This window comes from Babesia bigemina (assembly GCF_000981445.1).
Source record: "Babesia bigemina genome assembly Bbig001, chromosome : III".
Classification (NCBI taxonomy): domain Eukaryota; phylum Apicomplexa; class Aconoidasida; order Piroplasmida; family Babesiidae; genus Babesia; species Babesia bigemina.
This window is the reverse complement of record NC_027218.1, coordinates 1,079,280-1,104,004: the sequence shown is the minus strand read 5'-3', so window position 1 is coordinate 1,104,004 and position 24,725 is coordinate 1,079,280. Positions and strand designations below refer to the sequence as shown.

The following is a 24,725-nucleotide window of genomic DNA, read 5'->3' as shown; positions in this document are numbered from 1 at the left end:
CGAATTCACAGTCGCGCAAGACTCACCTAGTGTAACGTCTATTCTTCCGGCTCTCAAGGTGTACGCCCGACACCGCACGTCAATTCGGACCACTGTTACCTTCTACAAGCGGATTCAGTGTTGTCTGAACCCGATGTGCGCAGCGCATACACATCCGTGAACGCGTCGCGCGACCTGCTCGGGTGGGGGAACCGTCTGGCCGAGGCAGTCAAAATACTGCGCACATGCACAAAGACAGGGCATAACTGTGTGTGTGTAAGCATATGCAGATACGGCTGAGAGCACCAGGGTTGGTGTTGTTACCTAGGTGACATACACAAGCTTGGCGCAGCTTTGGAACGGCCGTTAGTGTATTGGAGGCATTAGTCGTATGCAGCACCGTAATCCTTACCAATATATGACACCACACTGCAATAATATGATGTGTCACGTGCGGCGATCGGTTTAAGGCCGATAACGCGGTACACAACCGGGTCCATCGGCCTTCCGTGGAGTCGGCATGTGGAACTCACATAAGTCTCGGTTACACAGCAGACCAGTTACCTAGCCAATCGGTCATCACTATTAGCTGCTGCTAATTCGCTGGCGTGCCTGCGTTTGAGAGGCGCGTCTGCCGGGCGTCAGGCAGATACCAACGACAGCGCGTGGTAACTTGACTCGTCACTACACTACCTGCTGATGCGGGTATGTTCGGTGGAATCTTGTCGGAAACAGGTTTTACATCATTAGGTCTGCTAGACACGAGCCGGTAAAGCCGTGCAGCTGCCTACCAAGATGGCCGAATTACAAGTGGACGCCGTGATCACCGGCACGGGGCTGACTGCGGCCGTTGTCGCCGCCTGCCTGTCGCACGATGGCCACAAGGTCTTGATGATAGACCGGCATGTGATTTACGGACAGGCGATGCGCACATCCACGGTCAAACACCTCTTGGAGATGCCTGAGTCGCGCTGCCTCAACCGGGTAGACCGCCTGCGCGAGCAATTCGAGGCCATGCGAGCCAAAATAGCTTCAGAAATGGCAGAGTCCGCCAGGTCTGAACATGTGGATGGCGACCAAAATGCGCCTGGAGTTTCGGATGACCAGCACCGCCAGCCGATAAGTCAAAAGGGGTCGCAGGCGGATATGCGCAGGCTACACGTGGAACGACTGCAGGAGACGCTAAACACAATGTATGCCAACAAGGAGTCGCATCCGCGCGTGCTTTTCGAGCTGGCGCCATTTGCGCAGCAAGGGCTGAATGAGCTCGAGGCGCTTGACCACCTCTACTCCGAGAGCAACAAGTACGCACTGGACATGTGGCCGAAACTCATGTTCGCGAGGAGCGCAGTTGTGGACCTGCTGCTGAATTCGGGGGCGCACAACTACATCCACTTCACCGACACCAAGGGGCCCATGCTGTACGGCTACGAGCCGGCAGAGGAGGGCGGCCGCATAACCCTTCACGAGATCCCCAACAGCAGGAACGCCATCTGCAGGTCCCAGCTCCTCTCTCCGATGGAGAAACGTGTGCTGATGCAAATGCTGACCAACTTGGCCGCCGACCACTACCTACCGCAGTTCTCGTCAATGTCGTTGAAGGCGAGCGCTTCGAAGGAAGAGAGCAAGAGCACGCTAGACACGCTGACGGTTGACCAGCCGGACAGCAACTGGCTGCAGTTCCTGCGAGACCAGGGCTGCACGCAGAACATGATCGACATGTTCAGCCACGGCATCTGTCTCGGGGGAGAGGACGTGGTCGCCTGGACCAAGCAAGACGGCATCCGACGGCTGCTGAAGTATATACAATCTATCGGGGTCTACGGGCAGTCAGAGGCGCCATTTTTATACCCCATGTACGGTACGGGTGATGTCGTCCAGGCGTTCGCCAGAGTGAGCGCCGTCCTGGGTGCAACCATCATGCTGGGCACGGGTGTCGCGTCGCTAGAGGCCGACGCGCACAACAAGCTAAGTGCAGTGACCCTAACAAACGGGTTCAAGGTGCGCACCAAGGTGTTGTTGATTGGCGACGAGGTGACGGCGGGAGATGCCGCCCACTTCGCCCCGACAGCGCCCGGGGATTCCGCACGCTCCTCGAGACAAGCGAGACGGCTGCACGTCGTCACGCTGATACTGCAACAACCGCTGCTTGCAGGCCTCAACATGGCCGTTGTGCTGCCCAGGCCCGCGGAGGCAGATGGCGGCCCGCAGTGCCGGGATCCCATGTACCTCCTGCAGACGGGGTTCGACGCGGACGCCGCGCCGGCGAACAAGTACATCATCTACCTGATGACAGTGGATTACCACCCCCCCGCGGAGTTCAACTCCTTCGCCGAGTGCAGCCACCCGACCGTCAGCCGCTTGCTGCGCTGCTGCAGCGCCATGGCGTCACAGAGCGGCTTCGGGCTGGAGGCGACGGCCATGGCGACGTACACGTCCCACGAGCTCGCTAGCGACAACGGTGCGGCGCACTACAATGTCGAGCTGCACCGCGGCTGGCTGGCGGAAGGGTGCGCGACGGAGCGCCAGGCAGGCAACGGCATCGTCGTGCTCCCCAAGCCCATGGGCACCCCCGCAGTGCCGCTGCTGGAGGAGATACCGGCGGCTGTTAAGGTGTGCGACGCCCTGGTTGGCCGCGGTGAACGGCAGCTGGCCCCCTACGACGACGCCGGGCTCGTGGGATGCCTGGAGGTGAAGCGGCCGGAGGAGCCCGAGGACACACATGTGGAATCCGCCGCGGAGAAGCTGCAGTCCATCATAGACAAATACGGGTAGCATCCGTGTGCCACCGTTAGCCGCAAACAGCGCTTTTTTGTAACGATAGTTGTGTGACGCCGCCACGGCGAGTGCCGGTAACACGCCGTCTGTGTCGACGGCATGTTAGGGGGCACCGACTCAGCCACTGGCTCTTCTGCGCAGACACAATCACGGCAAATTATGGACAACCAGAATCTTTACTCCGTCGCCGTTAAACGGCCGCGGGAGTCTCCCAGCGATTTGCCGGAACGCGTCGACGAGGCGCCTCCAACGGACAACTCGAAGGCTAAGGTACGTAACGCTGCCGCCGCTCTCCTCACGGGATAATCGTGCGCGTGCCGCTGTGTCGGCAGTGCAAACGGAAGCGGTTGCGGCGGAATTCCGGTGTCGGAGCTCACGACGCGCAGGCAACTCAACGGACTCCCGAAGAGTTCTTCCACGCCTACGTCACTGAGCTCGAACGCATGATATCATGGGCGATCAGCAGCCTCAACCGCTCGCGGGCGGAGCTGCTGGATGTGTGCTTCGTGGCGTACCTCGAGATATACGTGAAGCTCTTCCGCACGTCGGCGGAACACGGTAAGCTGGGTTGAGGCGAGAAACACGTGACCAGGCCGGCGGTTCCTCAAGCAGTTCGCGTTCGTTTTCGAGGCAAAGTTCGGCCACTTCGTCAAGCAGCTGCTGGAGTTTTTGTTCCCCGACCAGCTGGCCAATTCGCCACTGATCCGGCAGCGCGTGTTCCTGCAGAAGAAGTACTACGTGATCCTGTCTAAGCGGGCCATGCGGGTCATGCTGGGCTGGCTGAACAACAACGAGGGCTCCCTGGTGGACGACGTGATCAAGGAGGGCGTGGAGTTCCTCGACGGCGAGACGTTCAACCACAGCCAGGGTCACCTGTTCAGGAGGCACTTTATCGCAAAGCACGGCATCGACCCCACGACGGCGCACAAGTTCAAGCGTCCGTTCCACGGGCTGTACATCAGGGACTTCGACAACGAGCTCCGGGTGCACCAGTCCAAGAGCACGGAGCTGCTGGCCAAGGCCGAGGCGCCGTACGTGCCGCTGGGGCTGCCGGGCGAGCTGGTCGCGGAGGAGCTGCAGCAGGAGTACGGCAGGCAGATGATGGAGACCATCACCGGCGAGCACGCCATCATCGAGGACCCCGACAAGCTGGTGCCGCTCCCCAAGCAGGGCACCGACTACCACCAGTCGCTGCGGGGCCTCCTGTACTGCCAGAGGGAGTGCCGGGTGCCCGAGGGGAAGTCGATGCTGCTCAGCTACACGCTGCAGAACGTGCTCAGGAGCACCAGCTGCGCGATTTCCGCCTTCGACGGCAGGTTCGCCGCGCTGGGTCTGGACGACGGCGGGATCCTGCTCTGGGACCTCGTCACCTCGGAGTGCGCGAACGCGGTCAAGGACGTCGCGCCGGTGCTGGGCGAGAGCATCGCCACGCGCTGCGTCACGAAGTGCGCCGGCAACACCACCGTGGCCCGGATGATGCACAGCAAGAGCGCGCCCGCCAACGGCGACCAGCAGAAGGAGGGCGCCGGCTCCGGCGAGGGCATCTTGCACGGTCACGACGGCTCGGTGCAGAGCCTCAAGTTCGGCGAGTGCGGCCAGGTGATGCTTTCCGGGGGCGTGGACGGCGAGGTGCGGCTGTGGGTCATGGGCTCCAGGTCCACGCGGTGCGTGTACCGCGGCGGGGACAGCCCCGTCATGGAGTTGGACTACTCGCCGTACGGGTTTTACTTCGCGTCGTGTGAGGCGGACGGCGCCGCCAGGCTCTGGGCCACCGACCGCAGCTTCCCGCTCCGGCTGCTGCGGACTGCCCAGGCCGACTGCCTGGGGCTCAAGTTCCACCCCAACTCGTCGCTGCTGGCCACGCCGTGCTCCGACGGCAACATCCGGTTCTGGGACCTCCGCACGTCCGGCTGCGAGATCGTCATGGAGGCCGCCCCCTGCGGGTTCAGGTACAGCCACGCCCACAGCAACATAATCGCAATCGCCAAGAACGGGCGCCTCTTCGCGGCCGCCAACGGCACGCACGTGTCGGTGTTCGACCTCTACCAGCGGAAACGGATGCAGGTGCTGCTGGGCCACAGCGACCCCGTGATCGCCATGGACTTCAACCACGGCACCTCGGAGCTCGCGGTGTCGGACGGCGGCGTGGTCTCGCTCTGGAACGTCAATGGTAAGCGGAGATTCTAAGCGCCTCGTCATAATGCGCCAGGAACGCGTGATTGGCCCACGGAGACCACCGAGCCGGACAAGCAGGACCTGTTCACCAAGCGCATCGAGCGGTTCGCCCAGTTCAACGACGACGGCGCCATCAAGCTCACCAACGCGTTCAGGACCACCGACTCGCAGATCAGGGAGGTCGCGTACACGCCGGAGAACGTGCTACTCACGCTCGGCCTATCGACACTGCGGGACGTCGACATGTGAAGCATTGTAAAACACATCGCCTTAAACATGAGCACACTACCACTAGCAAAGGTATCAATTAGAGAGGCCGTTCGGGTGTTATCGCCGCTGAGCCGCCGTGCGCCTTAGCGCCCCTTTCTGCGCTCCTCGGCTTCCTTGACGGGCACCGCGGTCTCGCTCATAGCCGGGATCTCACCCCTGCATAGTATGAGTAATGCCACTGGAGGGTACAAAGGTCCATATGTACCATAACATGCATTTCACAACCGCATACAGCCCACCGCTACACAGTTACACGTTCGTTGCGGGTCAAACTGAGAGGGCCGCCCCAGCGTTGGCATAGACAGGCAGCGGCACTACATCAGGTACGCCGACTGCTTCACCACGGGGATGAAACAACGACGAATGTGACCGGGCTGTACTCAGGAAGGCGAACCCAACATCTACCATATCAACTACAGCGCCCCCCACGTATATCACAACAACACCGGATCTGGACAAAGTGTGCCCTGAACGTACCTGAAGCTGATGAGCAGCATGCAGATGCAGAACAGCAGGGCGTGGGTGAGGTTGAAGTCGAAGTTAAGCTGCGCAACATTCGCAGGCGCGACTGAGCAACGTACGCGGAACGGGAACAGGCGGTTCAGGAACCTCCTGACGTACTCCTCACGCGCGTAGGTCGTGCGCTCCACCATCCTCAGGGTCTCGCCGAACATGAATAGGAACGCGCAGGACACCAGGAGCATGATGAGGGTCATGCAGGCCGCTGCGAACGCGTGTTACCGGGCGATTGAACACCTACAGTCGAGGCAGCGAGTGAGGTCCACTCCGAAGGGGTGTGTCTGTGGGCGGCTGCGGTTGCTGCTGTTGTTGGCACCCATTTTGAAAGAATGTAATCGCCTGTCGAAAGAAATAACTGTGATATGAATTAAAAGTGACGGTCGAAGTGCAGTCGAGGCGGCAGCCCACGAAGTCAGGCGTATATCAAAACGGAGAGAGGAAAATCAGCCTCACATCTGAAACCTTACGCAGTATAGCGGTACACCTCGAGTTTGATGTTATAGATCTGTGGTTACAGGTGTGCTGAACGGGCATTAGTTACCACGGATCGCCCCTCGGGGTTACAAGTTCGTATGGAACGATCCGGCCACGCGGGACATCGACTTCCTGCGCGTTTTTGACTATCGCTATTGTGTGTGTAACGATGCTACATGGCGTAGCGCCGTGGAAGCTAGAGGCAGGCCGATGTTGGCCCTCATAGTGTTGCCGTGTCTACAGGCCGCACGCCACCTACCAAAGCCACAACACTGTGTAGCTTCAAAATGCTAAGAAGATTATACACCCTGTAGCTTGATTTCACGTCACCTGGTAGCCGAAGGCGGCGAGCCGCCAGAAGTACACCCGGGACCAGCTGCCTCGGGCGACAGCAGTGGTCACACTAGACCACACTTGTTTGCGGCGCCACGGGCAAAAAAGGAGTGCAATGCAGGCGGTACGAAAATCGTCGGGGCGGGAACCCGTGCGATCCACGTCGTCGAGGGACGCGCCTCGCCTGCCGTCGACGAGCTCCAAGCACGCGGAGAAGCGCACCAACCATCAGGAGCTCGTAGAGTTCACCAGGAAGCTACGCCACGCTCTGCGCAAGCACAAAGGTACGTGGTGTGTGCACGCTGTTGTTTGGAGGCGTGGAAGGCAGCTGATGTCGGATGGCCACGTCACATTTCGGTGTGAGCTGGTATCCGACTTCCCGATGGCGCTATATGGCGTGAAAGTAACGCTGTGGTACAACGATTGTCGATTTAGAATTTTTTAGGTCGACTACGTTGGCCCATAAAAGCGGGTCGTACCGACAACGGTATGAAGCGAATTTTCCGCTGTGCTGCTTCCGCATCTTACCTGCTGCATATACATGTCTAACGTGAATCAGACTTCATTTTGTTGTAGACCTGAGCAAGGAGAAGTACCAACGGTATTACAGCAGATGCAAGGAGGAGAGAGATATAGTGGAAAGGCAGACTGTCGAGGCCCTCGACACTGGGAAGTCGGAACTGTTCGAAGAGCTGGCTACGGCAGTGCACGAGGCGTCGGAAGCAATCGAGAACTTCGAGCAAGAGGCGCAGAAACTGGCGTTGTCTACTCGGAGCGGTGCTACCGAAAGCACCCAGCAGGAAACATGGGCAGCCGACACGTGGGCTGCGTTTCCCGAACAGGATGAAGGCGAGGTTGAAGACCTGGCCACCCACCACGCAAACAAAATTGCAGACCGTCCGGATGCAGCTGCGAGCGCGGGTTGGCCCAGCAAACCCACAACCCAACCCGACAAGCTGGTATCGTCGGTGATGAGCCACCAAAGGAACGCAAGTTTCGAGGGATCCCTATCATTACGGGAGTCAAAACCGAAGGCGAATATATCATCTGATCATGCGGGAAACAGGGTAGACATTGACCACTGGGGTGCAACACAACCAGCCCACAGGGCCATCAAAAATGAGCATACGGCAGGTGGATATGTGGGCGATGATTACGACCTGTGCAACTACGAAACAACGGGGTCATCGTATCGGGATTATTTTGATGGCAAGCATATAGGTTCGTACGTTCCAGGATTTGGCAAAGAAGCCTATGGTACCGAGGAACCATGCGTGTACAAGGAGGAGCCGACGGCTGGTGCTACTGAACACCGAAGGGTCGATAAAAAACACGGCATACGATCACAGTACACGGCCGACGGCCTGGATGGTGAAAACGGTACCGAGGGGACATCACGTCAACGTGTCCCGGATGCTGCCGACAAGGAATTCACGCAGATGGCATACGGCACCAATCGCCGTAGGACGTCGATACATGAGCATTTCGAGGATAGTTACAATATAACACACGAATCGCAACGTGCCCCGGCACCTAGCCACCACGAGTCGCCTTACGCCACGTACTGCGACCTTTTAGAAAGGTGCATCGCCATATCGGACGGATACGACCTGGCCAGGCAGTTGAAGCAGCTCACCCTGTCGGATAAAATAGCGCTGTGTAGGAGTATACTGGAGGGCGGAGACAAAGCGGCAACTAAAGCGGATGTCCCACCTCCCCAGAAAATTAAAAGCGCAACGAAGCCCCTGCACGTGGACGTAACGTCTATGATCACGCGGGCCGCAGAGGATGAACGCGGCAGAGACTGGGAAGTGCCTGAGCCACTCTGGAGAGTGCAGGACGACGGAGGGATCTCGTCGTACCTTGGCAACTACATTGTGAATGGGGGGCACCTATTCGAGGGGATCCACTTCACTGCATACCTCAGCATGAGGCCATTCAGGGACTCCACGCAGGTGGAGGTGAGCACTGAGGTGGTACGCAAATTGCAAAACATGGATATTTACACTGCGTTGCGCGGGCCGGGCGCCGACGCGGTGCGCATTGTCGCCAGAAGCGCAACAACACTCACGTTCATTTGCGAACCGGAGACCTGGACTCACACCCTGCCCTCGCTTGCAGTCAGCATCGTGGAGTCCGACGGCACGAACCGGGAGGTGCTCGTCAAGCTGCCCATCGGGCCTTTCAGCTTCTTCGAGCCCGCTGACATACCGGCCAAGAAAATCGAACGGATCATCGAGAACAACGCGAAGGTCGGATTCTACACCATACACAAGGCATTCGTGTCGAGGACGAAGTTGCACATGCACGACCTGCTGGCCGCCATGGAGAAGTACTTCGCCATCACCAAAACCAATACCAGGCAGACGCTGGCGGCAGTCGACCTCAACGGTCAGGTGCTGGTTGCCACGCTGCGCAATCGCGGCGACGCTGTGTTGCTCGACGTGTGGAGCCCCAACGTGAAAACGCTCGATAGCGCCTGCACGTACATCAAGGAAATCGCGGCGGCGCTGGGCGCAGACACGGATCCGAAGCTAGCCCTGCGGTCGCTGCGCACTATGAGCGTGTTCCCACTGGAGTTCGAGCAGATAACCCGAAGCAACCCGTCGAGCGCGCGATCGAGGCCGGCGGCTGGCGGCGGCGGCTCTCGCACTGGCGGAGTCGCAAGACCGAACATCCCCGGCGCGTTCTCGGGTGGCGCGGCGCCAGCCTAACACACCTGTGTAGAAACAGTGTACATAATTAATAAATGAGATGTAAAGCTATCTGGCATGTAGTCACGCTCGTAATCGCATCGAGGGCGCTGGGCGCTCTTCTGGGCGGCAGCGTTGCGGCTGCAGCGCGGCTGCCGCGGAGATGCCGGGGCGCACATGTGCCCAGCAGGCGGGTGTATTTGCCATGCTTCACGCTGCAGCCGCCCACTATAGCACATGGGCATGGAAGGTCGGCCTTCGAGGTGCGCCTGGAGGCAACGGAAGGCAGCTCTGAGGCCGACGACAATAAGAAGCCGCTCCGGAGCCTGAAGCACACCTACAACATCGACATAATGCCGTTGAAGCAGCCTAAGAAGAGGAAGGATGATGCCAAGACTGATACTGAGGGGACGGGTGAAAGTCAATCTGACGTGCCTCGCCTGCCTGCTGGAGAGTTCAGGTGCGTGTCTTACAGCCCTTAACCACCTAACGAGCGTTGCAGGCCTAAGCAGAGCCTCGGTCAGAACTTCATAAGCGACAAGAATATCATGAACCGGCTCTGCAGTGCGTTCGACAGGGATGAGGGCGGACATGCAGGTAGGTCGCCATCCTTCTACGCCAACGTGACGCAGACGGACGCCAGGTGATCGAAGTCGGCGCGGGAATAGGGTCGCTGACGCACATTCTCTACAAGAAGTACAGGAAGATGACGGCCATTGAAATCGATGCCAGGGCCATCAGCCAGCTCAGCCGGAACATTCCTGACCTGGACGTCATACACGACGACGTGCTGCAGGTGGACTACGAGGCAATCAGCAAGGCCAAGGAGACCAAACTCTGGGTCATCGGAAACCTGCCCTTCTACATCACAAGCCAGATCCTCTTCTGCCTGGTGGACTACAAGCGGGTCATCGACACTGCCGTCGTCACCGCACAGTGGGAGGTGGCGCAGCGCATGGTCGCCAAACCGTGCGAGTTCGAATACTCGATTCTGAGTGTTGTTTTGCAACTGTACTGCAGGCCTAAGATCCTGTTCAGAATACCGAATCACGCCTTCTACCCGGTGCCCAAGGTGGACTCGGGGGTGGTCCGGCTCGACTTCAAGGGCACCACCAACCCGCCGTGCGCACCGCTCGTGCTCAAACGCATACTCAGGGACGCGTTCAACCAGCGCCGCAAGATGCTGAAGACCAGCCTCAGGGAATTCCTCGATCAGCTGGAGATTCCGAGGCTGCCCCCTGACCTCGAGGACATGCGGCCGCAGCAGATGGCGCCGCAGGGGTTCGTCGCCCTGGCTCGATGGGCGCAGCGGAAGGGCACGTTCAAAGGGGATGGTGCGCGCTATGGGGTCCATGATAACAAGCGGATGCACGCGCCGCTGGGTGCAGCGGATCTGGACCCTAACCCGCTCCGGGTCTGGAGACAGGAGCGCCACGGCGAATCGTGAGCAAATGATATCCTCCATACATTCATATTAGAGTCCTGCTCTATTCACCAACCCACACATACAACACCGGCGCAGCAACCCCGGTACCGCGACGGAACCGGCACTGTACAATTAAGGACCTACAATAAAACTGTTAAACGGATGGTTACTGGTACTAATGTGATTAGCCATTATGGGCTTCGTGCTATTTGGCTACGCTGACAAACCGCTAAGAGAGCTGGTGTATAAAAAGATTTCCTGGCAACGGCGAATTAAGCCGAGCAGCGGAACGAAATATGGACTTCAATCTGCGCGACACAGGCTTACACAGAACCTTCCAGACACGTCCGTAAATGTACATAAGTCGTGAAATTCTTGGTTACACGGACGGAAAACGCTTCTAAAAAGTGCGCAGATTCGGTGCTAATTCGATTTTCAAAATCTTCCGACATGGAGCACAAAAACTCTCAAATACAGCATCGTACCTGTTTGAAAAATGATAATTTGCGGTGCTTTCGGGCATACCTCAATGTACATGTATTTAAAATACGGCACGAAGCTTCTTCAAAACTTCCCATCGTGACTACCTTAAAAATGCTTTCCAAAATGCTTAAAATGTTTCACAGTCGTCTTGATTTAAAAACGCGACCGACAAATCGGGACAGAATATGGTACTCAATATCCAATCATAAAATTGGTCCCGAAGCTTAATGCTAAAAAATGACGCGGTGGGTTACTCATGGGTCCCGCGTATACAAAATAGGGGATGCTCCGATCCATTTCATGCGTGGGTTCAAAACAGCCACCGGGAGACAGGTCATAGACGTTCTATGGAAACGCTCGTGCGCTTTCTGAAAACGGAGCAAGAAGGATACGTCGACATGTTTGCGTGTATTCCCGCCGCAGGGTTCGCGGCAGCCGTAAAGTTTATCCCGACGTACTCCGATTGCTGAAAGGGACGAAATCGACCATCCACTCGCCATTCGTATCGGTGCTGCACGTTTTACGCGCTCCTGGCAAGGGACGAGGGTCGAGTGTTGATGGAGATGTGCGGTTAGTGTTCCACGTATTCTGCGAGCACCGGTAAGAGTGGCCAATGGATGACAGTGCCAAGTGACTTCATGCGAATACGCGATTAACCGCACCTCCTCCGGACCCGTAATCATCTAGCGCAGAGTATAGGGCCGAAATGATGAAAAATGGAAGCCCCTGCTTGACCATGAGACCGATGGCGGTGGCTGATGGATTTGCAACCCCTTTCGCGAACTTTTGTGTGGATAAATCGCATATTCGCGCGAAAATGAGTGGATAACGGGATGCTTGTTGGATCAAAGGCGTGGAGTATGGTACGTCTCTTTTGATCAAAATCCTGGTTCCGAGGCCTCGTGTTCACGACACACCCAAGGAAAACTTATCCTGGTTGGGAAAGGGTTTCTTCAGGAGGCCCTTCTTGTTGTACATGTTGGAGCCAGTGGTGTGCCTCAGCCAAATTTCAGACGCCTCCAAAATGTTGTTGATGCTGCCGGCTTCCGTGAATTCGGAGCGGGCGTTGGATCCCGCACCATGGGGAGTGCCACCGGCATTCTTGTTTGTCTTCCAGGCGTTCGGCCGCTTCTTCTCCTGGGCCCTTGCCTCTTTGCGGCCGTTGGCTTCGGGCTCCTTCACTTCGTCGCGGGGGGGTTGCTTTGAGCCTTTGCGTGACTTGCCTGACGAAGGATGAGCGCTGCGCTGGTTTTTCTGCACCGCACGAACAGGATGCTCCTCAACAGGCTTCGGCGTGTTCTCCTGCGGCGGCAGGTCAAAAGCCGTCTTCAGGGTGTCCTCGATCAGCCGCTCCGAGAGGCCGGTGCCGTCCGTGGACGCCAGGGACGAGAAGCCGCTGTAGCGCTCCAAATTTTCGTCGTGGCTGAACAGGCTCTGGTACTCGTCGTAGAACGACCGGCGGAAGATATCCTCGAAGGTGGTGGAACGGTTCGCCAGCTCCTTGGCGCTGTTGCGCCAGGAGTTGGCCGAGCTCGAGTTCTTGTCCCATATGCCGTTGATACCGCCATATATGGAGAAGAAGCTGTTGTTCAGGGTGTTGTTGATGTTGCTCGAGACGGCCTCCTGCAGCTCGGCGGCGCTGTCCTTCGTGTTCAGCGGGAGCTCGCAGTGGCCGGGCATGTTGCGCGAACTCGGCAGCATGGTCTCGGCGTCGCTCGGCCCAAACTGCCCATTGCCCACGGCGTACGTGCTCTCTAACTCAAGCTCGAGCTGCAGCCTCTCGAGGCAGTCGATGTCGCGAGTGGTGAGCGCGTACGACATTGTCTTCATCGTGAGTAGGTCGTGTTGATCGAGAAGACTGCCTGTCAAAAGAAGGTGCGGTAAGTAAACACCGCTGGAACAATCAAAGTGAGGTGTGTGTCATGCACACCAGAATCCGCGGTAGCCGGCAGGATCCGAAGGAAATTTTGTACCTGCAGCTGACGAAGATTCGTACACGGGGGTAACGACAATGAGATGGGCAATGCATACAAACACCTTTCGTACTTAATACGCAGAAGGTCGTATAATGGAGCACTTAGAACTTATCTGTGCATACAGAGCACGTGAGAACTGCCGATGTCTTTCCGAAACGGCCGCTGGCGAGTGAAACGCCGTCAGAGTCTCCGTGATAATGCAGCGAAAGCGGGATCGCCGCCAAAATTGCATAATACTACGTTCAAATATTGGTGTAAATGCGGGGAAACAACTACTAGTCGCGTTGGCGGTTAGCTGCTGTGGAAGCATGCGGCTCACGACCCCTGAGCGAATGCAACGGCGCGTGCGCGTACCGGCGCTCCTACCAATCGTTTTGGCGCTTTAAAGATGCCAGTGTGCCAACTCGCATCGGGGAATGCTATGTGTGGCGTTCATTTGTGTAGAAGCCGATCCTGGAATCACGCGCGGGTGTGACGCGGCATGCGCCAGGAATATGATCTTCTCACGCGACTCGCACATATGCCGCCGTCCGGCACACCTCAAAGCTACCACAAAAATATAACGCAACACACGCTCTCGGCTGTGAAGGTGTGGGACGAGATGACATCAACCGCCGCTCGGGTGTGTGCCCACAGCCTCACGGAAGCGCTCACACAGCTGATGCATGGGAGAGTGTCGTAATTTAAAATTGAACGTTCAACCACGTCCGTGCACGGGCGGGTAAAGTTTTGAAGTATGGCGAGTAGACCGCAACGGAGCGCTGCCTTTTTTGAGAGCGCGTGACTGACGCGTTCTCCACGCTCGCGACAGTGAGTGACATTGCGGACTTCAGTGTCGCTCGCGACCTCAACGCAGAGGTCGCGCTTCTTCTGTACCCAAACTTTTGCAGGGGGTGTGATCCGAGTAAAGCGCAGAAAAATCGCCGGGGGCCGGAGCAGCGTTTCCTCCAATAGATGTAGGATCGTGCACGTGAGCTTCCACATCCACCATCTGGCGTGCTTTACACATCAGATGGGCTACACCGTTCACCGCGGTCGATCTCTTTCACCGCGCCGCGTCACGCGGCAGGCGTGCGCTTAAGGCTACATTTTGTTGTCTGGCCATTTTTCCGGGTCCACGTGGGATTTTACAACCACGTGCCATGGCCGTACAGCTGCCTCCAGGCTGGTGGGACTCTGGTTCTGGAGGTGACAACGAGTTTCGACTTGTTCGCTGCCGATGCAGTCCTTGTAACACATCCCGTTCACCGTGGTGGATGTCTCTTGGGTCTGACTGCAACGATTGGTACGCATTAGATGCGCTCCAGCTTGTCACGGACGACCTTCTTGTTCTTCGTCTCCAGCAAAGAACGGAACATGCCCTTGTAGTCGAACGTGCAGTCATGCAGGTTAGCCTGACGATGGTGCGCGCAGAAGTAGTTCTCGCAGCGGCACTTGAAACCTAGCACGCCGACCAAACGGTCGCACTTGTGGCACCTGTCGGGCACGACAGGGGCCTCAGAGGCGACCGGGCTAGAATCCTCAGCGGGTTTCGCATCCACCTCACTAGGCACGCTCTCAGTGGCGGGCTCCACTGCAGTGGAGGCATCCATGAAGCTGATGTCCTTCTCGAAATAGTCATCGGGAGTGCTCTGGACTTTCTCCTGGTCCTTGAAACACTTGGAGCACAAGTTGTCATTGGCCGCGTTGCCGTAGAAACCGCAGTTGTTCTTGCACAAGGTGGGCTCAGCCTGAGGCGATGTTACAGGACGTTCCATCTTAAACGATTCTTCAGACGAATGCCACGACATACAAAAATTAATCGAGCCTATACAACGCGCAAAAGTAAACATTGACCACTAGCGACAGATGCACGACAATATACGTTCCAAACAACGGAAAAGTTGTCAACGATAAATATTTTTTCCGCCAAGCGGAGAAATTCTGCCGATTTAGCCACACGCGATCGTGAAGGCACGCCGGCAACCGCTATAGAAGGAACAACGGAAAGTAGCAAATCTATCCACAACCGGTTACACATACGATCACAAAGGGTCACAAACATTAATCACGGCATCGAAGTATGCATGGAACAGTGTAACGCGAGCCGAAAGCAGCGAAAGGAAAATTCAGGTCATGCCGACGATCCACATGCGACTCCAGCAAAATTGCCACGCAACCGTGCTTGCAGCTACACAGTAGCCACGCTGGCATATAACGTCGCACAAGCGGCTGGGCCGAGGCCGAAAGCGGCATCTAGAGCCATGGTCGCGACCAACGCCGGCCGACGCTGTTTCGACTCAGCACACACATAGCCAACACAGAGGCAAAGTGATGTGAATGCAAACGCAAACAATCGTACGCATAAAACTTACGGCCTGCTCGTTGTGTTCCGAGTTCATCTTGACGACGAGCGCGATAGAGAGACGACACGCGACGAACGAACTCTCCCCTATGATCCCAGATATAAACACTGAACCGTCCTTGACCGTCGTTTGCTTTTGCAAAGGAGTGCCACACCGACGCAAAACCTCCCCCGTCCGCGAACTAGCTCCTTGACCAGCCCGCGGTGACAAGCTCACTAAGGAGTCAGCAAGTCTCTGTGAGTGCTGCAAACTCCCGAAACGACGCTCGGATGGGCCGGAAATAAAGCCCCGCTAGAGATCGAAATGTAACCGGATTTATCAACTGCCGCCGATGTGGAGGACCCAGTAGCAGCACCAGTGTCGTCGCCTCATGCAACAGCGATGCATGAATAGACAGCGCTCAATTGAAACTCACGCGTCTTTCGCTCCCGCTTATTTACGGTGTGCTCCCTGAATGCAGGTGTCCACCGTCGCAGCCGGCAGGTGTGAGTTATGAACAACGATGTCGCCTTTGCGCGGCAGTTGACCAGCGGTATGTAACCAACAACAACGACCAGTTATCAAGCACACTATGCGTCAAAACAGGCTCTTAAATGTAGAATGCGTACAACGTCGGAGTGTATGCGGCGTTGTGCCCGCAATGCGTTTAGGGTGTACATGTTTCGGCCGAATGCCGCGCAAACGCGCTGCGCCGTGTACGCTCTGCACTCCTGGTCGGATCCAGCTGATCGCCTGGCCCATAAGCGCTCAAAAATAGGTGTTTGCGCAATCGTTACGGCTAATATTGCCAACTTCTGCGCTACTGCCACCGACTCGGTGACAACTGGGTGTGTAGCCTGCCTTCCTCTGTCTAGCGGCAGCCAACGGCTGCTTCACACTAGTTACACGCTACACTTTATAAGTCAATTGCGGTTGTCGGTATGCCCCGCGGCAATACGCAGGGTGTGCAGCATCTGGCAGGGCTCCTGCCTCCGGCCGATTCGCACCCGCAGAATCTACCGTCTCTCTAGATACCAAGTCCCTGCAGACGTTCCGCGCCGATAAACCACCTCGCAACTGCGATATCAATCACGCCGGCAGCGTTCATAATGCGCAGATGACATAAAACACGAAATTTAAATTTTACTAGTGTTCCTCAAATGCCCGCCGCATACTCTAGGCGCTAGGTTTCATGCAGCTGCGTATGCGGGAGGAGCTCACCTTGTGTACCTTCTTGCGAGTGCAGTCAGACTCCGGGTGCAGCACGAACCCGGAGGACAACAACGGCCACACCGACAATCCTTTCGAGCGGCGTAGGTCGTTCACCTTCTCGGCACCGGGCAGCGACTCTGGCGATATCACGAGCGCAAACGTCTCCTCCAGCACAGCTGCGGGGCCGTAGATGTCCATGAGCTCGAACGTAGTCACGCACGGGCGCAGGGCATCCGCGCTGTCAGCCGGCACGGCGTCGTGCGGCGGGTTGTCGGCGTAATACTCACTGTACGATAGCTCGCCGCAATCTGGCAGCAACACGGGAGTAAATGGGTATGCGAAAAAGTCGCAATTGTGGTAGCTCATCACGCGGCTGCCGTTGGCGAAGTGGTCCAACAGCGGCGACGACAGCATCCTCCGGGAACCGTACAGATACCGCAGCACGCGCATGTAGCGCTCGACGGCCTCACGCCGCTTCTCAAGGCTTTGGATCAGCGAAAAGTTCTGCTTCTTGCTAAGCAGCGCGTCGGAAGCAGTCACGCCGATCTGCATCGAACTCCGGCAGCTCAGAAACGCCGACAGCAGCAGGTACTTGTGTCCGAAGTGCAGGCAGTCGAAGGTGCCGCAGCACATGACGTTGTCGAAGAACAACACCTCGCGGATCGCGTCGTCGTGCTTCGGGTCGTACACGGCCAGACAGTCCACCTCACTGATCTTGGACAGCAGCTCGCGGTCGCCGGCGTTGCGGCATGAAAAGCTCCTGGTATAGTCGCCCGTCTCTGCGGGAGAATTCGACCGGTGCACCTTTGGCGAGGGTAATGAGGACGCGTGGTCCAGTGGGTAGTCGGTAACGCGCTCCTCATCACCGCCGATCGAACCGTTCACAGCAGATGGTCCAACCGAATTGGTGTCCGGCGGCGCCCTGTTGGCAGAGCCCAAATCGTCGACACTGTAGCTATCAGACCTGCGAACTCGCGTTTTCTTGTCCACAGACTCTCCAGTAACCTCATCGTCGATACCTGAGTGGAATTCAATCGATGCATCCCCCGAGGTGGTGGAGGTGGAGGGGTGGTGCAGGCCGTTCAGTCCATTAAACCTGGAATATTCGGACGTGCTGCTGGCATCCGAAGAGCTCCTGCATGTACAGGATGCCAGCTGCACCGCCAATTCGCCACCAAAGTTCTCCGACTGCGTACGGGCCAACGTCTCACGCCCGGCGTCGGACAACCACGAACCGGAGCGGTACGTGTACGCCCCGGTTCCAACGTTGGAGAACAGCCTTGATACCGACGCGTCATGCGACACCTGCGGCATGGGCTCCTCCAACTTCAAGTTCGGACGACACCCGATGCAGCAGTCGCACGACGGCAATCTGCGCGCACTCAAGTCTGACCGTGAGCAGGGGCGAAGCTCATCAAAAACGTCCTCAAACAGATACTTCGTGCCCGCGACGTGCAAAAATCGCGCGCTGCTCGGGGACGACGAGCCCGAACACAGCGGCGCGTTCTCAACAAGCAACCGCCAGTCGTGCAGAGGCAGAACCGTTAGGTTGTGCGTGTTGGGGTTCAGCACTCCCACAGCGTCCTCGGATCCACCTAATCCATTCTGCGCCTGCAGCATATTGGCGTGTCACATCGGCCACCTACCCCGTGGCTGGAGCACGTCTGGATCACGAGAGCGTAGAGCGAGTGGATGTAGTCCAGAACGAACGTCGAGTGAAGGTAGCGCTCCTCCTCCAGATACAAGAACACAGTGAGGTGGCGGAAGCCACTTGCGATAACGCGGCTGATCAGGCTCGCCACCTCCAGGACGCTCGCGCTGACGCGGCAAAAGTGGCACTCGTGGCACCGGCGCCGGGCGCTCCGGTCGTACTTGCGGAAACTTATGCGAGACCCGTAGCTGCAGCACAGTAGGCCGCGGACGTCGCGCAGCATCGACGTCAGATGCGGGTCGCGCAGTATGAGGAACATCGCGATGAGAGGCCGCTCCACGCCCCTAAGCCGCGGAACACCTACACATCGGCAAACGTAGACGTCTTAGGACGTCCACATCCTTAGTGCTGTCTGAATTTCACCGCGCACTTCGCCGAGCGCGCAGCGTTGGCAGGTTGATACGCCTGTCCGGAGTGGTGGCCAGACACGCGCTACCCGGAAGGTGCGAAACATAACACGCCGATGCATCAAAAATGTGACGAAATCAGCGCGAACGCGCTGATGTGCGTGCTGCAAAAGTCGCACGGCGATCTATACCGGGCGCTGTTCGACCAGCACGCCCATCAGAAGCTGCTGCTGCTCCCCGTGGCGCAGGCGCTCGTAAATGTACACATATCTCGCAAGTTTGTCGGTGAGCGGGACAGATTGGGTGTCGCACATGGCCTGCAGAGTGCCACATCCTGAGGGAGACTGAGGTGCCGGGCTACTTTCTCAACCTCGACGGCCAGGCCGTCGAAGTCAACGCGGCGAAGGTGACCACCAGCTTCGGGTTCAAGAACCACGTCGCCGCCAACATCGTCAGAGATGACAAGATACACGACCTGCAAAACGCAGTGAGGGTCTGCCTCATAGACGACTATCTTTTGCACGCCGAGCATACCTGCAAAGACATGTTCGAGATAGATCTCAACGACGTTGAGGCCACAGTAACGAGGTACGCATACGGCGGTGTTTGATGACACTGCGCGTAGGTGGTGTGAGGATAGCGCCGAGTTCCATAAGGCACTGTACGGGGCGCTCGACAGGGTCAAGAGCACCTTCGTCATGGTAAGCGCCATGCCAGCGGGGAACACTCACTCGCTTGCAGGTGCCGGGGTATGAAAACGAGCTGTGCAGCATGCTGTGTACCCAGGTGGAAAACGCCGTGAACGCCTATATCGCAAACAAGAACGACGAGCTCAAGTGCTCCAAACACAACATGTGCGAGCTCACCCTCAACTTCGCGTTCCACTACCTCAATGAACACATCATGGAGCACTTCAGGAACACCTACAGCAAGCAAGAGGATATCGTACAGGTTAGTTTTGCACGCAGCGCATGACAGCGCGATCAGAATCGCATCATCAAACTTCGGAAGGAGATGAACCCCAACTCCACGCTCAGCCTGCTAGACGGCAAAAGGCAGGCCACCAACCACAACCTCAACCCCTCTTGCGAGGCGCTCAAAATGGTATGCCACGTATCGCGCCAACACACTGACTTGTCGGCAGATGGCTAAAACCAAGCTCCCACAAGACAAGCTCAAACACCTAGCACGGGCCATACAGTTCAACAAGCCGGAGTCGCGAGACGAGGCGGCGTCCTTATTTATATTGACGCTGGTGGCTGGTGGGCTCACGGACGCCGTGGCCAACTACGCTCTGGTGGACATGTACGCCTCAGCGAAGTTCTGCAAGCACAAAGTGCAAACGCAACACCTAGACACATTTAGGGAGGGGCTGCAGTTCCTGCTTGAACACGCCTAACACATATACACAGCTATGCATGTAAGCGCGGACTATTAACGTATGGGCCGGTCAGTGGCTATGCTGGTGGATGTTTGGAGTATGTGTGCAACACCGGACGGTGCCAGGGGTAGACTCGTCAGCAGCCCAACGCACGTGGTGCTATATGGTACACGAACTTCACGCGCCCAGCGGCTTCTACTCTTCATAGAAGGGGAGGGTCTCACGCTGACGGTTGGCGATGATGAATGCGGCGACGCCGAGCCAGATAAGCGCCAGCGGGTAGTACAGCACGGACAGCGTAGTGAGAACGCTGCAGTGGATACCAACCAAGATGAAGAACAGCGCACGGCCTAGCGACGACGACAGGAACTTGAAGTGCACGTCCAAAACGTTAGCGTAGGGTGCAAGCGAGGAGTATTCGTCACCCTCGAAGACCATAACAGAAAAACCGAAGATACTGCGTAAATTTCAGCCAGGAAAAGCGCAAAATTGCATTGACAAACCATACAAATGCAACAGACAGAAGGTAATATACGTCTAACTGGTAATACCATTAAATATCAGAAGCAACATACATGCCAAAGGCCGTGCGGATTCAACAGCAAAACGCGAGCACATTAGCGCATAAAATAGGCAATGCACGCAGCCAGTCACGGCGGCTTGTAACGCGTGAGCATACATGTGATACAGCGCGAAAAAAATCGTATTCTGTGTACGTCACGTGACGCCACCAAGACAGAAGCCAGGAATTATAACTGAACGAGAGCACATGGCAGCCGATATAAACCAAAACAGAAGCACAATATTCCACGTAACTCACCCTTGAACGAGGTTCAACAAGTACAATGCTGGGCGTCCAATCGAAAAGATGTTAAGGGCGTTCAGGAAGCTGACGACGCACATCGCGCAACCGCTCAAAAAGCAGAAGCTCCTCAGCATCTTGCGGTCTAAATGAAGATGAGGGAAGCTTCAGAAGAGCGGGGCAGGCAGATAAATATCACGCACATCGCACTTACCGGACTCGTCCGGGGCACGCTCGTATTCTTCCATCATGGGAGATTGGCTCTCCATGGTCGGCAACTCGCTTAAATTCATCTCACAAAAAAGAATGTGCAAACGGATACCGAACGGCTACGTCACCGCGGCAAGGTATAGGGTGCGCGGGGGAAGATGCCGGCTCAGCGACGGGCCGAGGAAAATGCTAAAAAAACATCTTTATTATACTATGTCACAAAACATATTGCGCTGCACAGAGTCGATCACGCAATTTGGGCGGCCAGCTCGCCGCAAGAAATATCGTCGCCGGAGGAAAAGAACATGTTCCTCACGGCTGCAAGTTCCTCGGCAGTCAGCGGCTCTCCGTAGTTGGCCATGATGTACTCGAAGTGCTCACGGTTGATGGTGTTCTTGTCCTGCGAACGGGTTATGTGATAAAGAGCGGCACTCACCCTTGACAGCGACATCAGGATGCTTTCCAGGTAGGCGGCGTTCTCGTGTTGGTTCATGCCCACGGCAAGCAGTTCCTTGATGTTATCGAACGTCAGTGAGTTTCCGTTGGTGGCGCTGTACTCCAAAAGCTCAGCCTGCGAGGGGCTGGCTCCCAGCTCGCGGACGAAGTTCGCGGCTGTGCCCAGGTCCATCACGCCGTTCGTCGCGGCTCCTTCGAATTTAACAACCAACTCGTCTTTCGCAATCTAACGCCGGATGAGGCCGGGGGAATGGGTCGGGTATGAATCATGATGTACCAAACGGGTATGTACTATGAAGGCCGCCACGCCAAAATCAAACACATTGACACAACACAACCACGCTAAACACATGTAACATATACGCGAATGGCCGGTTGGCACATCCCCAAAAGGAAGCCTCTTATCCTGGTTAGTCTTGGCCACCTCCGAAAATGTGCAACGGCCTACAGGCAGGAAAATCCACAACCGCACTAATTCGACGTGCGTTTGGGCGGAGGCGTGTTAATCTCCAACTCGTAAAACTTAGATGCAAGTGGGCGTGGCAGGCAGGATACACACGTACGACGCACGAAAGTATAGCAAATTCTCACCACTTCCTCGATGACCTCGTCCACCTGCATCACATCGGAATCGGCAGTGATGGAACGCAGCTCCGACAGCTTCTTCTGCAGGCGAGGCTGGTACTGCACACCAGGCATCCACAGGTAGTAGTTCAACTCCGAATCCTCCGGGCTCAGCACCAACTCCGGCTGAGGGAGCTTCTCGTAGCAGCTCCCCAAACACTCCGTGACCATCATCCTGTAACGCAATATACACAACACACTAAACAATCAAATCAATTGACGTGGCACGCAAAAACAATTATGGCGACCGAGGAGTCCGAAAGCATGCGATGGAACGGAGACTCAAATTTTCACTGACTCAGAACCACGCACACACCCACCTGAATGACAAAATTGATGCGCTTGAGGTGTCCAAATATTTTCTACTTCAGTGCAGCTCGCCAACGATGCATTCAGAATGCCCGCAGAGCCAACTCATGTGCGGGTGTACCGCAAGTCGCGAGAGGGCACCGATGTGGTATCGGTATCCAGACCAAAACGGCTCGCTATTCAGCGAAATTAGACGCCTGTAATTACTACGAATCGTCGGTGATATAGCAGCTGCTGCACCTTTGCGTTGTTCGACGACGTTCCGAACCTAGCAATGCATCCGCGTTCATTCGTCACCGCGGCCCGGCATTCAAGGAGGCGTCGCGCCGTATGCCCACACATTCGGCCGAATAGGCTCAGTGTATCACTGTGCAGCGCATTTCAGGCCTAATGGGCCGATGCACGCTTCAGTCGACGGACTGATGACGGTGTGACACAGGGCACTCATCCCGGCTCCAGAGCTATGCCAAATTATGATTACGAATGTTTGTGCGCCTGCTATATTTGCAGTAGGGGTTGCGCGCACGGCGGCGTGGAACCGCTTCTTCCACGCCGCCGGCAGTCCCGGGCGACACTAACTGGATTTCGAGGTGTTTCTCGCGCGCTCGAACTCGCGCTGAAACAGATCCCGCATGCTGGTGTTGCTCGTATCTCTCGAGTACGCTTGGAATAGGTTGTGTAAATAGTCGACCTCCCTTCCGCTGGCCTTGTCGACGCTGGCCAGTCGGAAGTACCCTTTCGGCCACGATGGGTTAAGGGCGATACACTGCACAACGTCAAAAGTTTCACATGTTAACGCACCCGTTCGGCGTCCTTCCGAGCCTGTTCCAGCTTGCCTAGCATCAGATATGTGTGGCTCCTGTTGGAGTGAAGCACCGACAACAGCTCACCGGCCGTGTCAGCAACACCAGTTAGCAGAGCAATTGCCTTCGAATACGACGTGCATGCATTGGCATAATCTTTATTGGCGACGAATGTGCGGCCCTCTTCCTTCAAATTCGCCACCAAGCAGTCCAGTTCCTCACGGCTGCCGTTGAAGGCTGGGGCGCAGCTGTCAGGCTCGGGCTCTGATTCCTCCTGAGGCGCCACAGACGGTTCCGATATGTTTACTGGCCCCTTGTCAACGGTTATGTCGGACAACATGGAGGCCACTGCACTGTGGCCGTTCCACACAGCCAGGTGGTAGGGGGTCTTGCCCTGCACCTTGATGTTGCAGTCGGCCTTGAGGCCTAACAGCTTCTCTACCATGTAGACGGAACCCATCTCGGCCGCGCAATGTAGCGGTGTCCAGCCATCCGGGTCGCACACGGAAACGGAGGCACCCGCAGAAATCAACATGTCGAACACACGTTCCTGGCCGCTGCTGCATGCGAAGGCCAGCGGAGGCGGGAAACGGCATTTATGGATACGCCCGCCATCTTCAGAGTTACGTGTCATGCCATCTGGGTTAGCGCCCTGCGATAGAAGGTAGTTTATGATGTCCACGTAGCCGCGGATCACGGCAACTGTCAGCGGCGTGCCGTAGTCGTCGGAGTACACATCAACGTCAGCGTGGTTCTCCACTAGCAAACGGCATATGTCTAGGGCGCCTAATTCGCACGCGACGTGTAGGGGGCTCGCACCGCTCTTGCTCACGCAATTGGGGCCGCACTGTCCCAGCAATAGCAACACGCAAGACAGGAAGTCGGAGTCATTGACACCAGAGCTTCCTCGACCTGTGGCCGCACGTATGGCGTAAAATAGGGGATTCTCGCCGTTTTCATCTTCCACATGTGCCAAAGAGGGCAACGCTGTCAATATGTACTGCAAAACGTCCAAATTTCCACCAGCAGCCGCAATATGGGCCACGCCGTGCTTCTTCGTATCCCGCAGTGATTCAAGCGCAGCAAGCTCCACGCAGTTGAAAGTGCCGTCAGCATGCTGAGACACCTTATCCGATTGGCCATCAGCCTCATCCTTACCGCCGATAGCCAGCATCTGTCTAACGGCAGCTTGGAGCTCGACGAGGCTGCCGCCAAAGCACGCGCTCAGGACCGCCTCGACGACCTTCTTGACATCGCCAAGGTCGTCCATATTGCGATTTAGATGAATGAATGGATAAACAGTGTATTGCTTGCCTAAAAGGCAGTTAGAGGTGTAACCGCAATGCAAGAGGACGTGACACCCGCTCCACACATACCGGGAAATCTTCGGCGAAACGGAAGTGCCAAACGAATACGTATGATATTTTGATTTTATTCTAA

At 56.7% G+C, this 24,725-nt stretch overlaps 15 protein-coding genes across 15 annotated transcripts; 8 read left to right on the top strand and 7 right to left on the bottom strand.

Moving 5' to 3' along the window:
• Nucleotides 1-774: 774 nt before the first annotated feature.
• BBBOND_0304410 (RAB GDP dissociation inhibitor, putative) lies at nt 775-2,754 on the top strand (the record flags this gene model as incomplete). Its single annotated transcript, XM_012913270.1, has 1 exon — nt 775-2,754. The coding sequence occupies one exon, from the start codon at nt 775-777 to the stop codon at nt 2,752-2,754; it is 1,980 nt and encodes a 659-aa protein (XP_012768724.1).
• Nucleotides 2,755-2,856: 102 nt separating this feature from the next.
• BBBOND_0304400 (WD domain, G-beta repeat containing protein, putative) lies at nt 2,857-5,181 on the top strand (the record flags this gene model as incomplete). Its single annotated transcript, XM_012913269.1, has 4 exons — nt 2,857-3,027; nt 3,144-3,315; nt 3,350-4,927; nt 4,967-5,181. 4 exons carry the CDS (start codon nt 2,857-2,859, stop codon nt 5,179-5,181), a joined length of 2,136 nt encoding a protein of 711 aa, XP_012768723.1.
• A 455-nt stretch (nt 5,182-5,636) lies between these two features.
• BBBOND_0304390 (membrane protein, putative) lies at nt 5,637-6,041 on the bottom strand (the record flags this gene model as incomplete). Its single annotated transcript, XM_012913268.1, has 3 exons — nt 5,637-5,747; nt 5,784-5,926; nt 5,963-6,041. The coding sequence occupies 3 exons, from the start codon at nt 6,039-6,041 to the stop codon at nt 5,637-5,639; spliced, it is 333 nt and encodes a 110-aa protein (XP_012768722.1).
• An 818-nt stretch (nt 6,042-6,859) lies between these two features.
• On the top strand, nt 6,860-9,242 carry BBBOND_0304385 (hypothetical protein, conserved; the record flags this gene model as incomplete). The annotated part of the gene is made up of 2 exons (XM_012913267.1): nt 6,860-6,953; nt 7,105-9,242. The coding sequence occupies 2 exons, from the start codon at nt 6,860-6,862 to the stop codon at nt 9,240-9,242; spliced, it is 2,232 nt and encodes a 743-aa protein (XP_012768721.1).
• A 332-nt stretch (nt 9,243-9,574) lies between these two features.
• BBBOND_0304380 (dimethyladenosine transferase, putative) lies at nt 9,575-10,668 on the top strand (the record flags this gene model as incomplete). Its single annotated transcript, XM_012913266.1, has 3 exons — nt 9,575-9,681; nt 9,724-9,818; nt 9,854-10,668. The coding sequence occupies 3 exons, from the start codon at nt 9,575-9,577 to the stop codon at nt 10,666-10,668; spliced, it is 1,017 nt and encodes a 338-aa protein (XP_012768720.1).
• A 429-nt stretch (nt 10,669-11,097) lies between these two features.
• On the top strand, nt 11,098-11,358 carry BBBOND_0304370 (hypothetical protein; the record flags this gene model as incomplete). Its single annotated transcript, XM_012913265.1, has 1 exon — nt 11,098-11,358. The coding sequence occupies one exon, from the start codon at nt 11,098-11,100 to the stop codon at nt 11,356-11,358; it is 261 nt and encodes an 86-aa protein (XP_012768719.1).
• Nucleotides 11,359-12,036: 678 nt separating this feature from the next.
• BBBOND_0304360 (hypothetical protein, conserved) lies at nt 12,037-12,960 on the bottom strand (the record flags this gene model as incomplete). The annotated part of the gene is made up of 1 exon (XM_012913264.1): nt 12,037-12,960. The coding sequence occupies one exon, from the start codon at nt 12,958-12,960 to the stop codon at nt 12,037-12,039; it is 924 nt and encodes a 307-aa protein (XP_012768718.1).
• Nucleotides 12,961-14,398: 1,438 nt separating this feature from the next.
• On the bottom strand, nt 14,399-15,487 carry BBBOND_0304350 (Zinc finger A20 and AN1 domain-containing stress-associated protein 9; the record flags this gene model as incomplete). The annotated part of the gene is made up of 2 exons (XM_012913263.1): nt 14,399-14,863; nt 15,461-15,487. The coding sequence occupies 2 exons, from the start codon at nt 15,485-15,487 to the stop codon at nt 14,399-14,401; spliced, it is 492 nt and encodes a 163-aa protein (XP_012768717.1).
• A 621-nt stretch (nt 15,488-16,108) lies between these two features.
• On the top strand, nt 16,109-16,556 carry BBBOND_0304340 (hypothetical protein; the record flags this gene model as incomplete). The annotated part of the gene is made up of 2 exons (XM_012913262.1): nt 16,109-16,278; nt 16,412-16,556. 2 exons carry the CDS (start codon nt 16,109-16,111, stop codon nt 16,554-16,556), a joined length of 315 nt encoding a protein of 104 aa, XP_012768716.1.
• Nucleotides 16,557-16,606: 50 nt separating this feature from the next.
• Nucleotides 16,607-18,612, bottom strand: BBBOND_0304330 (hypothetical protein, conserved; the record flags this gene model as incomplete). Its single annotated transcript, XM_012913261.1, has 2 exons — nt 16,607-18,253; nt 18,289-18,612. The coding sequence occupies 2 exons, from the start codon at nt 18,610-18,612 to the stop codon at nt 16,607-16,609; spliced, it is 1,971 nt and encodes a 656-aa protein (XP_012768715.1).
• Nucleotides 18,613-18,816: 204 nt separating this feature from the next.
• BBBOND_0304320 (hypothetical protein, conserved) lies at nt 18,817-20,099 on the top strand (the record flags this gene model as incomplete). The annotated part of the gene is made up of 6 exons (XM_012913260.1): nt 18,817-18,985; nt 19,024-19,288; nt 19,326-19,401; nt 19,442-19,651; nt 19,688-19,804; nt 19,845-20,099. 6 exons carry the CDS (start codon nt 18,817-18,819, stop codon nt 20,097-20,099), a joined length of 1,092 nt encoding a protein of 363 aa, XP_012768714.1.
• Nucleotides 20,100-20,276: 177 nt separating this feature from the next.
• On the bottom strand, nt 20,277-21,152 carry BBBOND_0304310 (hypothetical protein, conserved; the record flags this gene model as incomplete). Its single annotated transcript, XM_012913259.1, has 3 exons — nt 20,277-20,538; nt 20,902-21,028; nt 21,098-21,152. 3 exons carry the CDS (start codon nt 21,150-21,152, stop codon nt 20,277-20,279), a joined length of 444 nt encoding a protein of 147 aa, XP_012768713.1.
• Nucleotides 21,153-21,340: 188 nt separating this feature from the next.
• Nucleotides 21,341-22,344, bottom strand: BBBOND_0304300 (hypothetical protein, conserved; the record flags this gene model as incomplete). The annotated part of the gene is made up of 3 exons (XM_012913258.1): nt 21,341-21,493; nt 21,530-21,775; nt 22,141-22,344. 3 exons carry the CDS (start codon nt 22,342-22,344, stop codon nt 21,341-21,343), a joined length of 603 nt encoding a protein of 200 aa, XP_012768712.1.
• A 98-nt stretch (nt 22,345-22,442) lies between these two features.
• Nucleotides 22,443-22,685, top strand: BBBOND_0304290 (hypothetical protein; the record flags this gene model as incomplete). The annotated part of the gene is made up of 1 exon (XM_012913257.1): nt 22,443-22,685. The coding sequence occupies one exon, from the start codon at nt 22,443-22,445 to the stop codon at nt 22,683-22,685; it is 243 nt and encodes an 80-aa protein (XP_012768711.1).
• A 371-nt stretch (nt 22,686-23,056) lies between these two features.
• Nucleotides 23,057-24,555, bottom strand: BBBOND_0304280 (ankyrin repeat family protein, putative; the record flags this gene model as incomplete). The annotated part of the gene is made up of 2 exons (XM_012913256.1): nt 23,057-23,248; nt 23,284-24,555. The coding sequence occupies 2 exons, from the start codon at nt 24,553-24,555 to the stop codon at nt 23,057-23,059; spliced, it is 1,464 nt and encodes a 487-aa protein (XP_012768710.1).
• Between the last annotated feature and the right edge of the window lie 170 nt (nt 24,556-24,725).